Consider the following 17,512-nt stretch of genomic DNA (forward strand, 5'->3'; position numbering starts at 1 on the left):
CGGGGATAGGAAGATTATGTAATGAGAACTGATCGCAACCATGCATAGCTAAGGAAACAAACAATAGTTGGTGAGCTCAGTGTGGAATACAAAATTACCTTTGAGTTTTGATCTCCAGGACATGTCACAAAGGGCAGAGTGGGAAAACTGATGTGATTATGTTGCTTCTTTAGGGAAAGGTTGTTGTGATCCAGAAAAGAGTAAGGGCTGTCAAGGATGCAAAGGAACGTGGGTGAGGGATCATGAATGAGAGATCACCATGATGATAGAATAAGAGTGCAAGTAAGGGCTTAAAAGAGGGGGTGGCAATGAGTTTGATGCTCTGGGAGGAGAAGTTAGGTGAAGATAGTACAGAAGGAGAGCAAATTAAAGCAAAGAAGTAATAAGAAAACAGAAAATAATTTATGGAGAGTGAGGTCAATTAAGGTCTCAAATATTTGAATGAGTGGTCTCTAAGGGAGAGTTGGTCTCAAAGAGATATAGTGGACAGTTCATGGCTCAGAAAGGAGCAGCACAGATGGTAAGCTTGTAAAGAAAGGGTGTTTGAGGGCTTGAGGGAGGACATTAAAGTTTCAAGGGAAGAGGTCAAGGTTTTTGAGCAGTCTCGTGAAAGGGATAGTGATGAAAAAGTAGCAGAGGGTTGAACAGGGAGGTGTAGAACTTCTTCTACTTACTTTGCACCCAAACCTTGGTTAACTTCAAAACGCAGTTTACTCTCAATATAGAACTACAAAATGTCTGATCAATTATTGTAGACATGGGGCTAGATTACAGCCTTTTTCTCTGAATTAATACCCAGTGGATAATAGTAGGAAAGCGATCATGGTAGCTGTTGCAGAAAGTGAAACTACATGTTTAGACACTACAGGGGCCGAGGGAACAGATATTGGTGACAGATACAATGACAGAAAGAGTCAAACTCCTGAGGTTTGCAGTAGGTGAAACTGATTCTGAAGGTGAGAGCAGATGGAGAGAGAGAGAGAAACGAGAATATTAGAGCATAAAAGGAGAGTGCAAAGGAAATGGAACGACGATTGTATAGCACACTTGTGGGGTAGGGGAAAGAAGGGAGGGAGGGGGAAAGAGTGTATTAATGGGGATTTCCTACACTCACTTGGACACGAGTACCAGAGACTTGTTGTACACACAAAGGTTTCTCCCCTCTCCCATATCGTTTTGTGCCAGAAGCATTTTCATCAAATCAACTCGAGACATAGATTTTGACTCAAACCATTTTGCAACTTTGTTTAGTTCGTCTGCCTACCTCCTGTGTTGGACCAATGAAAGTGGGTTGATCTGGGATTTTGGTGGACCATTTTGTTTTTGCCAGTAGCATGTGTTGTGATTACCCTTCTTTCTCACACCAGGTGTCTCCTGTTGAAAAGAACGTTAGTGAAACTCTGTGCTCCCTCAAGTTTGCTGAGCGAGTGCGTTCAGTGGAACTGGGACCTGTAACCAGAAAAACAGAGCACATTCCCTTATCTAACCAGGAACAAGTTGAGGTAAGGGGTCTCTCCTTATACTATTGCCTGTCTGCATGGCAGCTTGGCCTACTTATTTTACCTTTTTTCTTGCAGTCTCCTCTCATCATCCTCTCCCTATTTCAGATCCTCTTCACTATGATAAACTGGAATCATTGTTCTTGAGATTGTTCTTGAGATTGTTTTCCTTTTGTACAGGAATCATCCTCTTCACCAGTGCACCAACCTGCCCGATCAAGTCCGTCCTCTTCTGTAGCGCAGGTGAATGGCCGATCAAGCCCAACATCCAGTCCTGCAGTTAGTGTTAAACGACCGCCATCCCTTCGTCAAAAGCATCAGGCCATAGGTATGGTAATTGGCTTCAGTCATCTACATCTAACTGACCAAATCTTCCTAATTTCTCTTTACAACCCCTCATCCTTTAACATTCCCTTGATCCAGAACTAATTTATGGTGTTCTGTTTGATTGCAGCCTAAAATGATTCTCACCCTTTTCAGGTGAGTGTTTTTGGGTGCGGACAGGTAGCGCTTGGGTTTTTAAAGCATAGTAGAAACTTTGGCTTCAGCTATAAATTTATATATTGGTGGATTTAGCCTTTGCTTGCAAGCTGATCTCAGTTTCACATCTGAAAGTGGAGCTGTAGCAACCTGACCATCAAGCGTGTGGTCCTCTGATGGCAAATGTGATCAACCAATCTGTTGCCTCTGATACAGTGTTCGGTAAATGTCGGTCTGATATTGTTTTCTGAAATCAAGTCTTAGCAGATCAGAATTGTGAATGTGGGGTCTAAGTAGATGCCATTGATTTCTGTTGCAGTGTTCCTGAGATTGAGGTCTCGAGAGGCCAGCTTTGGTCTCTGGTGTAATGTTCTAGGGTAGAGGTTTTAGAAAACAAGTGGCAGTATTATACAGAGGAGGTATTATGAGCCCAACCTTGTGCATGGTGTAGTATTCAGAAGCAAAATGACACTGAAAAACACCTTTGATCTCTTCCTCATTGGTTTGTAATTTGAAGAAATGTAAGGTCCTTTTGGTTCATCAGAAACTGTTCTGAAAATCGAGGGCTTGGAACCGGAATGTGGTGTTTGCTTTTTCCTTTCTGAAGACTTTGCTTCCGGCAAACACTAGCTTCTAGTTTATCAGGCTGACTTTTAAATTAAGTAGGTTATGCTACATCACCATCTGGATTCTGGTGTACACTGGATATACAGGTGTCACTGTCTAGTCTAGATGCCAGGGGCAATACAGGTCAGTGGGTATAATATATTGAAGGTGCTAGGGGGCAAGCTGTGTTTCTAGGGAAAGAAACCGAATATGCAAATGCTGCAGCCCTGTCTTCGTATTCATCATTTTAAACTAACAAATCATATCAGGGTCCATTTCACAAACTACAAGCCTGCTACCCTTCCACCTTCCTTTGTAGTAGTCTGATTACTATAGGTTACTATAGGTTAAAATGGTTTGAATTTCCTGATCACCAAGTTGAGTTTGCTTTGTGGTTAAAATAGGGACATTTTCAGGAGCTTTTACTTAGCCAACGCCCAGTTTCTTAAATACTGTATACTCTGTGCTCCTCTTTTAAGAGACAGTTACCCTGTCGACATTAGAGACATCTGGGCTCTGGCCTTTTAGCCAGTACTTTAGTGTGGTGCGGGTACCTTGAACACTATGTCCTGTGAAGAACCTTTAAGTTGCTAACTCCACTGAACCCACGCGATAACTGCTAACATTGATTTAGAGAGTTCAGCGGGCATGGTGCACATCTGCACAACTAGAACACCAACAGCCAAAGACAGTCTGTGTCCGTCCTAGCCAGAATCAGACCAGAGATGGGGATACTTTAAGTCTCATGCCTCTAAGACACTTTCAACAGCTCTACACAACATTTTAGCCTACAAAGCTGCTGATTATTAAGCACTCTACGTTTTTCTTCCTAGTTTTTTTATTTTTATTAACCACTTCTTCTTTTCCCTAGTTTCTCTGATCATATCACTAAGTTGCTGTGGTGAATGAGCGCTTAACAATAATAATCTAACTTCTTACTCAATATAGTTTATTCTTGGATAGTATTCTAAGTTTGATAATGACCATATCATTTGTGTGAGTAGCCTACAAATTGTAGGAGAATGTAACTTGTGTGACGATGGTCTTAATCTTGAAGCAACCCAAAAGTAGATCTGTGAAGTGGCAGGTTTACACTTGCATCAACTAGTGGCCAGATTAACTCTTAAAGCATTAACATACATGCCTTAAATACAACTGAGAACTGCCAACCTCTTCAAACTTAGTTTGCTGTGCTGATATTGAGTACACTAAGAAAACGTAAGCCATGATCCATCACACTAATGATATATTCTTGTTAAAGACCTCTTGAACTAACCTTGGATTATTGTGCATTGATCTACATAATGTACACTTATGGAACTCATTTCACGGCTAGCCCTAAATTGTAATTATCATCAAGCTTCCACAAATGAGCAGGCTTAGCCCCCAAGATAAAAAAAAAGAAATGTCAAATGAACTGTGCACTATAACTAAAAAAGGGCTCACAGAAAGGAAAGTAGAACTTATACAACACTACGATAAAAGCAGCATATCAGAAATAGTGATATTCACATACGCCGCCATACAGAAAACAAAAACGTACTGTTACTCTAATAGTCTTTTGAAGTCTTTTTTCCTCTGGGATCATTTTGAAGAAATGTTGATCATGACTCTTAGGTGTAAGTTTCGAACACCTATTTCCATTGTATTTGTGCACTGGATGTGGCATCTTTCTTAGGGTTGACCAGAAACCACAAATTACACCCTTTACTTGATTACACACCAGTGCGGCGTGGCATGAGGTTGATCTGTCTCTTTCAGTGTTGTTTCAAAGGCACTGAAGATTTCCCTCTGACTTCATTTACTTAGCGTGGCACTGAGGCTTGTACTCCTACTGATTAGAGTTGGATGATGTCCCAACAATGATGGTGGCAAAGCAAATCGGGTGCACTAACTGGATTTCTTGCTGGAGTACACAGATGTGCATCTCCTGCAACATTCTAATTTATATGATAAAGATTTGGTGGCCCAGAGGAACATTGGCTTTTGGTGGATGGTGCCCAAAACACCCAAAGTTGTCAAGTGGACCTCCTAATATTACAACAGGGAAGATGCATACTGTAGGTTATGAGACTCGTAAGAGATTGAAGGACGTGCTGCCACTTTAATTTATTTGTCAGTGATGTTGTCAGTGGACGAGGAGGAATGATCAGCCAGAGGTCCATAGTGAAGGCTTTCACCTGAATCAACCGTAGGTGTATGGGATGTTTCATGTAACCCAACTTTTAGCATTTCAAGCACACACCAATGACACCTCTAGCTCTAGTTACTTCACATACGATGTGCTGCTAAATGAATTTTGTCTGATAAACTGACGCACATTATATTCTTAAGCAAGTAAAACTGCAGGCTTCCACATATGATCTATGCCCCTTACAGTTGCTTAAAACAGTCTCTTCTCCAAGTTGTTGTACTTTGAATATCCTGGCACGGAGAGTGGCAACCCAGCTGCTGGAGTTGCAGGATAATTGCTTATGAGATTATCTTCAGGCCACCGTTCATTCAACTAAGAGTACAGAACCTGGTATGTCTGTCAGATGTCTCAAGAAGGGAAATGGGATGATCGTTGTGTTGGGATTGTTGGTTGACGTTTGTGCTACTGACCTTGCCACTCCAACTACTAACAGGCTCTTCAACACTTGGCCTGATACAACACAGCTAGTGGCTCTGTGCCCTTTTGAATCTTCATTGAACAGAGCTGCATGCACTGTGACACAGCACTTATCTTCGCCCACACCCACACATTTTTTCCTCAATGTGTAAAACGTCAGTTTAGTCAATCTGATCTAATCATTTGGCATTACTTTTTATAACTATGTTGAGGACATTTAACCCATACTGAAACATTTGCCAGCTTTTACTGTGTAGCCTAACAGGTTCACTGTGTCCTTACAAAACTGTTGCTTTATTTGGCTTTTAATCAGTCTTTTTTAATAAGGCCTGGTTCCTGCATGGCTCAATTAATCAGTCCTAGTACCTCCACTGTCTTGTTCCAACCTCTGCATTTCCAAAACTCTCACCCTATTGCAGTCTTGTCTTGGCTGACTAAAGATCCTGGAAAGCACTGGGGCCTCACAGCACCAGTAGTTCTTGAAATTGAAAACTTGTTGTATAACCATCAGTTGGGCTTCTGACTCCAATATAGGACCAAACCTGTGCTAGTCTCTACTGAATCTTATCTTGCAAGCAGTAGATTAAGGAGAGTTGTCATTGCATGTCATTTCCTTCAAACTCAAAATTGCCATTTGCATCTCCATTCTTCACTAAAATATGGTTAATCCTACAGATGCAATGCCTAAAATATTGAAAATACCTAAAATCGAATAAAGAAATTTGATTGATTGGTTAAACATACAGATGCAACCATTTCAGCCTTCACAGCTACTTTGAAAAATGTGTTCACCTTAATGTGCTTACCAAACATTGAACCAGGCATGTGACACTCCAGTGCATGTATACCTACTAAATCATTTACTCGCACATCGCTGTGAACTACTCCAGGGTATTGAAGTTGCTTTTTCTACTTAGTAGTTTGCCCACCTCTCTTTCACACCTCTATCATCAAACATCTTCTCAAACTCCTTTTCTCTCCAAAGCAATGGGGGCATAGACCCATATATGCTCTCTTAAACATTTCAAACAATATTTTGTGGCATGTTGAGAAATCTTATATGCTTCCACCCTACAATTCATGTCACAGCTTCTGGTACATTGGACACTCTGAGTCCAATTCAACTTATTGATGGTATCAATGGCCGCAGAGTAACAAAGCAAGCATTTTTGTATCTAATATTTCTTTCAACAGAAAATTCTCCATTTCCTTACATGCGAGCTGCAAACTAGTCAGTATTGCTTTTTGATTTCCTTCCCTTTGAAATGTTTGATCTAGGAACTTGATAAGCAACTATAGTGTTAATTAAACTCTTGATGGGAACTGCTGCCCAATGGGAGAATAAATGCATCCTGGCCAAAATATCCTAGTTAACTCTCACCCTGAAAGAGACCCATCAAGTCAAATTAAACTTCTCCCCGAGTATCTGGGTGGATTTCTCAGCTTATCAATGGAGGTGTGCTTATCGTTCTTGTTGAACCAGTATAGACAATCTCCAACTAACTTGTAGGTTTGCAGATCAGCATTTAGCCACCAGTAATCCAGAAGGAACCTTTCTTTGGAATTAATTTTACCCATATGCCCTGAATAGGCTAAATCAGTCAGTTTTCAGTGTACCCCAGTTGGTGGAACCAGGTGCAGGCTCTGTGTATAGTGCATACAAGCTAATCCGTGGATTTCACTACTATGTCTGAGATCCAACTTCACACTTTTTCGCTCCCCCAGCATGCTTACCATTTCATTAATGTTTGGTATAGGAAATGTCTCCCACCATGCACTTATTCTGCTGCTGTTTTTAGATCACTGCAAACTCTGACATCCCCCTTAGATGTACATGCTACGACTATTAGTGCTAGTCATTATGCCCCTTCCACCTGTTCAATAATGCCAAAAGTACATAAGGCATCTACTGTTATTTTTCACATGGTCAACTGCTTCCAGGAATACTCCTTAGTTTATTCACTGCAGGAACGGTATTGTTCCTTTTGATTATTTGGTGCAGTTAACCCTTCAAGCACTCTACTTTTTTGCAAAACACTTTGGGGACATATTTGATAAATATCTTCAGCCTAATCTTCCGCAATTCACCAGGACCTCAGGAACAGCACTGGGATCTAGAGTGTTACTTAAAAGTTTTTAGTGAAGCCAACTCTGGACACTGTCATCCACCGCAAGAACATAAACCTTCCTCTGACAGTGTGCCTGTAAATTCTATTTTGAAGTTTCATGGGTTTTTCTCCATAAATAGAAGGTCTCACATTGTGTTTCTTTAGTAACGCTTTAGTCACAAATGTCTTTGTAAAATCACCATCTGACACCAAAGTCTGCGATACACCCAAATACATCATCACGTAAGGCTCAACACTTTTAAGTTTAACATAGGCATGATGGGCACAATTTCTTTTCCACTTTAATCCAATATGTGCAGGAGCATCTCCCATGCAGTCTCTTTCACTTCATACACCTTTTGACTGCTTCTTCCTCCTTTAGAACACGTGGCACAAGGATCAATTTTCCTACAATTTTGACATTTGGTTTTAGCTGCAGGACTGTCTTTGAAATTAGCCACGTGACCAGTGTTGCCACTACTAAAGCACCGCCTCTTGAATGCATTGTAATCTTTACTCTTCCTTCTCTCCCGCTGCATTGCATCAACATCCTGGACTTCTTTTACTTTGCTGTTTGTCTTGTGGAATTCTTCCAAACATGCCTAGAAATGTTTTTTTTTAATCAAAGACAATCACCTTGTTCAAATCCTGTTCGTCTTTAAGTCAAAGTCCTTCTCTCACTTTATCATTACTTCACTTTAGCATATATCGATCCCTGATTCTCCCCTCTTTTGATACCAAATTTGCATTTGGTAGCTAATATTAAGGCTGTGATAAAATCCTTAACAGTCACAGCATCTCTCTGAGCATGCATACCAAATCAATATCTTTAAAGCACTATTGATATCTTAGGTAAAACATGTTAATCTAACTTTTTAATGCAAACACCACGTTCATCTAAACTTTCACTTTCATCTTCACCCTCTGTGAACTCCAAATCTGATTACCTAAGTTTCCACCTTAAAAGGAAATGCTGTCCTGTGCAAACAAAACATAGTATGCATAGCACAGAGATAGATGTTGTTGCAGTATGGACATCTTGCAGAGAAATCCATTATTTTTATTAACATAAACATATCCTTTCTCTTTGCTTTTTTATCTGCATGCCAACAGAATTCATAGTTACGTCGCTGTTGGAGGGTCTGGGTGAAGTCAATGCCTGGACAAGTATTAGCTGACTCAAACTGAATTGGACTAAAATTGAAGTACTGCTACTAGATACCAGTCAGTCGATTCCATTGATGTTGAGCTTCAGTCCTCCAAATTGTTTGGTGTATCAGTGGTATTCACTGATAAAGCAAAAGAACCTGGGGGTGATCTGAAATGCTGACCTTTGCTTTGGAGCACAGATAGGCTCTATTGTTCAGTCTGCATGCCTCGCTATTCGATACTTAAGTAGTTTCTCCCTTTCACTGATTGTCTACGAGATAAAGGAATTGGAGGGCACTAATCTACGCTAAACTAGATAAGCAAATTCACTTATGGTGGTGGTGGGAGAGAGGTTATACACAAATGTCTGCCCGACAATTTGCAATCTGTCCAGAATGCAGCAGCATGCCTTATCCTTAACCTCAAGAAGTTTGAGTGTAACTTGTGGCCTGGAGAAATTATAATAGCTGTTGGTCTGCAAGTGAATCTTCTTTAAAATACTCTGTACATTTTACAAGTGCCCCTTTGGCGAACCTCCAGTTTATTCTCAGAAGAAAGCGTCCCTTGTATCTGTTCTTGTCCAAAGGTCTCCTGCTCACTGTGCCATAAGAGCTGTCGCCTACTAATGATGACCAAAATCGACTGAAACCAGACTTGGGTTGCTTGTTTTTCCCATTCAGAGGTTACCTGATCTGACATTTTGGACTGGACCCTTCTTATTGGAGCAGGATCCTTCTTATTGGAGCAGGGCCAAGGGTGTTTTGCCAATGGCTGTTTCCCGGCTGAAATGGCTTGATGGACAAAATATAATGGGCTGGAATTGACACCCTTAATTAACGCTGGCTGAGATTAATTCAAGCATTCAGCCCATAAACTTTTTAGTATTCTTAGGCAAAAAATAAAAAAACTCCTGTGAAATGTTATGGATCCTGCACATAAGCTTTACTATTTATTCTTTATGAAGTCAGTAAAGATTCCCATGATAAACTAATATGCCTTTTTCCCACCTGCTGTGTTGACCTTCTCACCAGCTGCCTTCTAAATGTAATCAGCCATGCCCTATCTTCTCCATTCTTCTACCTGATTGGCGGCACATCTGCCAACCTTATCCTCCTTGTCTTCAAGATAGTCTGTGGCACGTCCACTCCTAACCCCTAACTGATCCTATGAATACTTCTAACGCAAGTGTGTTCTCCACTACATTTAGATCCTGAAGCCTTTGTGTGCTCCATCTTGATGTCTTTCAGCTGTTTGCACCGCCCCACTGACATAGCCTTCCCATTAACGTTTTATCTGATCCCTTGCCCTACTCCATGAAATGCTCTTTAAGAATAGTTGTTTGAAGATTGCAGTGACAGTGTTTCGTATACTAAATTTGTATAAGTCTGCATTTTTATTTGTAAAATGTGCTTGGCAAAAGTTTTGCCTCAGTGAATTTATTTTCCTAATCCCGACAATATGCAACACTGTGTTAATGCAGACCTCATATTGGTTAACATACAAATGCAATTGGTATGACAAACTCAGACTCCAGAATGTTTTGTGTGTGGCTTGGAAAGTCTCAGTTTCTAGTCCGTGAAAGTAGTTGCTAACCTTTTTTAGGAAACACCCTGATCTTTTATGATACCAAGCCCTTCTGTACAGTTGAATTGTATGCCTGAATATATTATGTGGTCTTACCAGGTACTTTTAAGATCTCTTGGGAATGGCTCTGTTTGCCGTAATCTGTGCATGATAGGAAGCTTTCTGGAAAGGGAGTTTAGGACATGGGTCCGTCTCTGGATGCTATCTGTGAAAGTGTATGTGTAGTGAAGGTAGCATAGAATTAATTTGCAGAAGGTGCTTCTTTGCTAATGATCTTTGCTGGTGGTGGTCCTATTAAGGCTACTGTATGATAACACTCTTCAGTGCCTTGTGTATGTTTGCTCGCTCTTGATCACTGCACCATAAAGACTTGCTTCCCTCTGCTTGCAGCTGCTTTGCTGGCCATAAACGGTGATTGGGTAGGACACTGAAGTTGTAATTTTGCTTGATGTCTGTTATTTTATAAGTTGACTAATCTTGCTATTCCTCTTTTTTTCAGTAAGGCGGAAGTCCGTCACTTTGTGATAGTGGAAAAACATTTAAGCAAGGAGATGAACTCTGTTCCCCACCTGATTGCAGTTTTTCAGATCTGAGGAATTGAACATTTTGATGGAAAGCTGCTCTCTAAATCAGCCTGATTGTGAATAGTGCAATATATTGATTACAGGATCAAAAAGCCTCCAATTACTATTTTGATGGCTCAAGTTAAGATAGCTGTTTCCACACAAATGAAGAAGCACTAAACACGAGACCTGCTTTGGCACTGAAGACCTTGAAGACACTTTGGGGGTTGACGGTGTGGAAGTGAAAGGAGGAGCTTCAGACATGGTTTCTAATTTAATGATTTCAAAAGAGGAGATTCACTTCCCAACAATCTCTTAATTTCTCTCAAGACTGAAGAAAGTTGAAAGACGAGTACAGCCATCGTAAATCTGATGCCTAACCAGATCATTTGCCAACTCAATGATAGATGAACTCTGCACTTACAAGGAGTATGACGTTGGGTGTAAGGGGGTGTCACTTCCTTACGCTGACCTGGGACTCATAATTAACATGAAAGGACCTACCTTTGGGCTGAAGTGTTTTTATGGTGCTCAATATCCAGATATGGAGGGTAGATGAGATGATGAGCTTTGGTACGCTCCTAATTCACGGCTGGTTGCTGAAGCCGTCACTGCTGGAACGCAGGCCTGAATATTTGGTTCCATACTGTAACACATATAGACTCCAGTAGATCCAGGCTTTCCACAGCCATGTTAAACCTAATGGAGTACCACCACCTCAAAGGATCACTGTGCATGCCAAACACATCTATAGTCTTCCCACTTCCAACCAGTGGTTAAGCCTGGCCCTTCAATAAAATATTGTCCTCCTAAAAGGGTATCTGTGTCATACACCCTTCTGTACCATGCCTCATGGCAAGAAAGTACTAGTTTTGTGTTCTCCCAACTAAACTTTTTGTTTGCTATCCTGTTTCATGGTAAGCATCGAATTAAGGGCTCAACTACTGTAGGGTGCACTGGTGATTAGACAGGCCATGCCCCTGGTCTCTGTTTAGAGAGATACCACTGCCTTCTGCCAGTACATGTTCCGGCAATGTGTAAAATAGCACTTGCCGAATAATCTCTCAGGCCTTCATAGCTCTTGGTTCTTGATCATTGCCTGCCTAGTCGGATGTCTAGGCCCTCACAAGCATTTCACTAGTCACTGTTCGAGTCCAGTCTATTTTTTTTTTAACTGTCATCTATCGCACACTCACACGTCACATCACCCACTTTTCACATTAATTTATGCTGTAGGCCTTAGTTATCATTGGTAAAAATGTCCTCGTTCTCTCATTAATGGCCCGAGCGTTCTTGTACTTGTAGTTCTGTTTTTGTAATCCTTGAGTATGTTTTGAAGTGTATCAAACTGACTGGCCATTTTGACTGTTAACTTGGTCTTCTAGTCAGAACATTTTATTATGTATACGGGAAGATGCCACACTGGCAACCTTAAATCTGTCGAATGCAAAATCATTGTTTAAACATAAGATGCAAAATGCCATAAAAACCCACAAAAGACACATAAATCGTTGCACGAAGGCAGACACTACATTTTTTTTCTAGTGGGATCTTAATCCCATCACTTTTGTGCACAGATTAGGTGCAGCATCAAAAACAGTCAGTGAGGACTGAAGAAAAGACAGCTTGTGGACTGTATGATAGCTTGTGGGCTGTTCTTTCCCTGCTTCATATTGCCACTGGGGTGGCAAAACCTTGCAAGCTCTGCCTCTTTGGAAGCAAGCTGATCATCTTTCCCAATATCATTTTTTAGAACTTTTTATTATGTAAACAACGATACAAACTTCGTCTCATACGTCTTATGCAGAATCACATATTTACTTCAGTACAATGAATTTTATTGCAAAAATGGACCCCCCCTCCCTCCTCCCTCCCAATATCATTTTAATCACTGGGGACAACCAGCAGATTGGACCTTGGAGAGATTCTTCAAGATGCAGACCATTTACAGGAGAGATTCCCCTTCAGATGGAGAACATGGCCAGCCCGGTGATCTGACTGCATCACCTTCCCTTCTGCTCATCTTGCACTTTACTGTTAATATCTTGCACGTTTGTTTCGTTAATAGTGTTGGGTGTTTTCATCCTTTGGGTAAGGTCTAATTTACTGTGAGAAAATGACCTGTAGCTCATCTTTTTCCTCCGCATTCACTCTCAAAGCCCCAACTGCTCTGCTGCTTTTAAAAGAATTTACAGTTTAGTCCGTATCTCTCAAGTACTGTTCGTTGATCGATGATAATAAGAACAAGATCCAATCCCTGTGACAAAACTACCACATCAAGGCCTAGCATATCCCAAGCTCAGAATCAGGGTGCTAATGATTTGTTTTTAATTCACTTATTTGCAGCAGTGTTTTCAGCCAAGCAAGTCATTCAGATAATTTGTTTTTTTGACTGAATGGCGCCGATTTAATTAGCGATTCAAGTATGGTTGGTTTCTTGTGTAAGCTGGATTCTGCTTGTATTTTTAATGTTCATTTTATTCATGTTAAAGACTGTTTGCTGGGCCTAATTGAAAGTATTCTGTAAATATGAATTTGTCTTCAGATTAAATGCTAATTCTTTATCGAAAGTAAAAATATATACATAGCTTTTAAAATGGATCAGAGAAGGAAGTTTTGCTGGGACTATCTGTACATCACTTCAGTCTGACTTACATTGGGTTGGCCAATTTGCTGTTTATTTTTGATCGTCGGTACTCCACTCTCCATTTTTGTTGTTTACTGGTACATTTCCTCACAGCACTTAGCAATTTGACCTCTCCATTATCATTGAGTCTTTTTGTCCACTCTCATACTTATAATTGACAGTACTGAGAATGCAGAGGAACAGACCCACTTTATTTGTGTTATTCCGTCTATTCTTACTATATATTTCCCTGAAGGTCTATGTTAAAGCTTGTTTTTATTGTTGTATGTCTGTTCTGTTAGTCCCTATTTGTTCTATTGCACTGATCTATCCGTTATTGGACCTTCTCGTCGAAGATTTATAGAAATTATATTTAAAATTATTTTATACAGAAGAATGTTTTGTTGTATTTTAATAAAGTTCACTTTTTGTGACCTGTCTTGTAAATAAACAGTTTAAAGTAACATTTCAAGTTTCTGTTTTCCTTTTTGTATTGCATATACATAGTACACAACCTTTAGGAATACTGCTTAGTATCTACATTAGAACAGTATAATGTAAAACATAATAGCCCTTCCTTTTTTTGTTGTTGTAAATAGCAGGTAAAGACCCCACATCTGTATCAAATTCTGGACTGCTACTTGTTTTCTGTTTTCTATTTAACAACGGTTTATTGGGTTTTATACCACAAACAGGCAAATAACTAAACTGCATCCCATGAGCGATCTGCCCCTCTGCCAGCCACCACAATACTGTCATAGTTCGACACAGCAGGCTTCCACTCCGACATCTCCATACTGGGATCTCACAGAAGATGGTCCCATTCAAGATGTGTCCTCTCCCACATCCCTCCACGGGCCTCACACTTTCTCAGATTTGTGTGGGCAACCTCAAGCTTGGTAGATCAGCTTATCCAGTATTGGGGTATCTTTCATAGATTCACATGCTTGAATCATTCCCTGTCGTTTAAGTGGGAGTCCTACAGTACCATAGTAAGCAGTAAGCCTTGTACCATACGCCATAATGGCAATAGAAGTCGCCCTTAGAGCCTATTTAAGTCCATTTAAAAAAAATATAAAAATAACCAAACTTGACACAAAACCAATCAGGCAACAGCACCCTCTAGAACACTCCAGGTAGAGGCTGAAACCCTCCGATTTTGTACTGCATGTCATGTGAAGTGAGTCTCCCTGAGCTCTGCTGTTTTCTTCAGATTTTTTCTGTATTTGGTATATCTTTACCATGTCTGACTCTTCAAAATTAGGTCTTTTCAGATCCTGCAACTCCTGTGGGGAAAAATACTTCATGTGGATGGCCCACATAAAGAATGTGTGTATTGCCTTTACCATTAACACCAAGTGAAGCAGTGCAGGATATGTTCCACTTTTTCTTCAAAAACACTACAAGACAGAGAAGGATGTTGTATTATATGGCTGAAGAGATCAAAACCTAAGGCATCAACTGCTGCTGGGGAAGACAGCGACTCCTCTCATATCCAAAAAAGGTCTGACCATGGGGCTGTTGAAGGTAATAGAAAGGCCTTAAATAAGGATCCCCTCAGAAAGGAGAGACTACAGCTGGTCTCCGCAGAGGCTGCCTTATCCAAACCATCTACTCCTTCTGACAGGAAAAGAGACAGAAAGAGGTATCTTTCCTCAGAGCTGTCAACATAAAAATGACAAAAATCGTCATCAACGCCTGTAGTGTCAAAGACGACCACTGGTACATCAGCATTGTCATCTAAAACATCGTCAAACTCGGACGACGAGTCCTGGCAAAGCTGCAGTGGTTAAAGCATAGTTGATGGAAGCTCAATCCACTAAGTCATCATCAACAAAGGTGGTTTCCACAGAGGTCCATTCAGAGCTGAAGACTTCAACGGAGGTACCATCCTCATTGTCTGTCGGCAGATAAACTGCTGACATACATATTCAACGGATTTACCATTGGCACCTTCGCTGTCCTCAGACATCCCATCGGCGGAGGTACAATCTACAATCTTACAGTCGACGGAGGCAGTGACAACGGCACAGATGAAGAGTTAATCGTCGACACCATTTCAAAAGGAGATTCCACTGTCTACGCCTCAATTCTCATCGTCAACAGGACCGTCGACAAAAGTAAAACTTGCAGAAACGGTTTTAACACCATGGCCGGCTTTGCCAAGTAAGATATCTCCTCTTTTGCCTAGCCGTTTGTTAGATATACCGGCCTCTGATGAAGAGGGATCGTATGGGGCTGAGTACATTCCCTCTGAGCTAAGAGTAAAACAATAGTCAGAATGACTGATGATGATGACCACTATTCATCATGCTCAATCAAGACATTTCTATAAACTTTAGAACTATCAGTAACCTAGGAGAGATGAGGTACTCGTGCCCACCTCCCTATTACATGACTTACAGGCTATGCTGCAGGACTATGAGACGCTTCCCTGACACCCCCACAGGAGCTAACACCTATTCAGCCGGTTCCTCCTGTTACACCACTAAATATGCCGACACCTATCTCACCCAGGATATTGCTGACACATAATGTACCATCCCCAAGAGATGACCATACGTCCTCTGAAGAACCTGAGGAGGGCTTGATTTTAGTAGCCCCAACAACCACCTGATGAATCGGAAGATTATTTGATTCCCTCTCCTCCCCCATCCCACCCGACGGATTCTTCCCCGGAAGACATTGGGGGTTTCCATAATTTAATGGACAGAGCAGCGGCAAAATTCCTCCTCCCCCTTCAGTTAAACAATCAGACTGTTCCTGCATGTTTTCAAGGAACAGTCTAGGAAGTCCTTAAGAGCTATTCCGGTCATTTATTACATTTGGGAGGAAGGTATAAAAACTATGAGAAATCTGGCAACTGTTGTCCCAGTTCCACCACGCCTCATGGCTCTTAGCCTGCTATGACAGACAGATGTGATCAGATGTTGGCAGCCTTCTTGACCGCATTCTTAAAGGTAAGAAAGCAGAGGCGCAGAAGATCATGTACACAGGCAAACGCACATCTTCAGAAATAATTGATTGCGCTCTAGACATTGTCTCAACAGGGTTTTGACAGCTAGCACTGGCAGCAGCTGTCCTAAGACGACAGGGGTGGCTCAAGGCTATAATGTTTAGACAGGAGGTTCAAACAAAAATTATTGATATGACCTGTGATGGGGAGTCCCTATTCGGTAAACATGTAGACAATGCTCTGCTAGCAACAAAAACAGATACTGACACCACCAGATCCCTAGGTAATTTACAATATCGCAAGTTTCTCTTTCATGGTGCCAAAGGGAAATGCTTCACTTCATATAGAGAGGGATTTCAACGAACCCAGCAGTAACAAAACCGTTCCAACATAGAACCAGTAACCAACAATCCTATTGGCAACCACAAACCACCTGCTGCCGCCTACAACAAACTAGGCACAAGGCGTAAGCAGATTTCCCAGGGTCGCAAGCAGGGACCAATATCAGGTACCGGCTACACCACCTTTCGGTTTGGTGGGTGGAAACATCTCCAACTTCCTCCCACAATGGCAGGCGATAACATCAGACAGATGGGTGTTGGATGTAGGAACATAAGGACACACCCTGGAATTTGTGCGTAGACCTCCAGCAATCATCCAAAAGGAGCACATTCACCTCACCTTCACTTATTATAAAAAGATCATATTTTGGCAAAAGGAGCACTAGAGTGGGTCCCTGCTGCCAGTCCAATAAAAGGGACACCGGTATCCCCCAGCTTCAGTTGCTGTTCTCTTCACTATCATGGAGGATTCCTGCTTGTCGTTTATGCCCAGTCGTTCACCACCACCACCTTGGCTGGCCAGTAATGTATTCACTGTTTGGGGATGCATGCCCCCTTTGTCGTATGGTTTTCTGGTCAGAGAGGCTAGAGCTATTCTGTGCAACTCTCCATCTCTTAGCAGTAGCCTAGTCAATGCCTTTATGTCCTGAAAGAGGCAGTCGGTGTCTCAAACGAGGGTCTGTAGCATGTAGAGGAACTTGGGTAAGTACATCACTTTGTTCAGTGCGTCCCTGCCCAGCATGGACAGGTGCAACTTCCTCCATTGTTCCACATCTCTCTAATACCTCTCCAGTTTCTCCTCCAGATTTTCCCTAAATATAGTGTGTGTGTGTGTGTGTGTGTGTGTGTGTGTGTGTGTGTGTGTGTGTGTGTGTGTGTGTGTGTGTGGGGTGTGGGTGTGTGGTGTGTGGGGTGTGTGTGGGGGGTGTGTGGGGGGTGTGTGTGTGTGTGTGTAGAAAAAGAGACATTCCTTAATTAGTAAAAAAAAA

General features: G+C 41.4%; 1 protein-coding gene across 4 annotated transcripts in view; it reads left to right on the forward strand.

Annotated features, from left to right (window-relative positions):
* KIFC3 (kinesin family member C3) overlaps nt 1-13,690 on the forward strand; it is a 446,810-nt gene extending 433,120 nt beyond the window's left edge. For 2 of the 4 annotated variants that reach the window (XM_078670026.1, XM_078670028.1), the window contains 4 exons: nt 1,368-1,502; nt 1,680-1,827; nt 1,954-1,979; nt 10,537-13,690. In XM_078670026.1, the coding sequence (XP_078526152.1) occupies nt 1,368-1,502; nt 1,680-1,827; nt 1,954-1,958 (288 nt within the window). In that variant the 3' untranslated portion in view covers nt 1,959-1,979; nt 10,537-13,690. The remainder of the gene's footprint in view (nt 1-1,367; nt 1,503-1,679; nt 1,828-1,953; nt 1,980-10,536) is intronic. The other 2 variants (XM_078670025.1, XM_078670027.1) reach the window with 1 other exon arrangement.
* The last annotated feature ends 3,822 nt before the right edge of the window (nt 13,691-17,512 follow it).

This window comes from Lissotriton helveticus, chromosome 12 (assembly GCF_964261635.1).
Source record: "Lissotriton helveticus chromosome 12, aLisHel1.1, whole genome shotgun sequence".
Classification (NCBI taxonomy): Eukaryota; Metazoa; Chordata; class Amphibia; order Caudata; family Salamandridae; genus Lissotriton; species Lissotriton helveticus.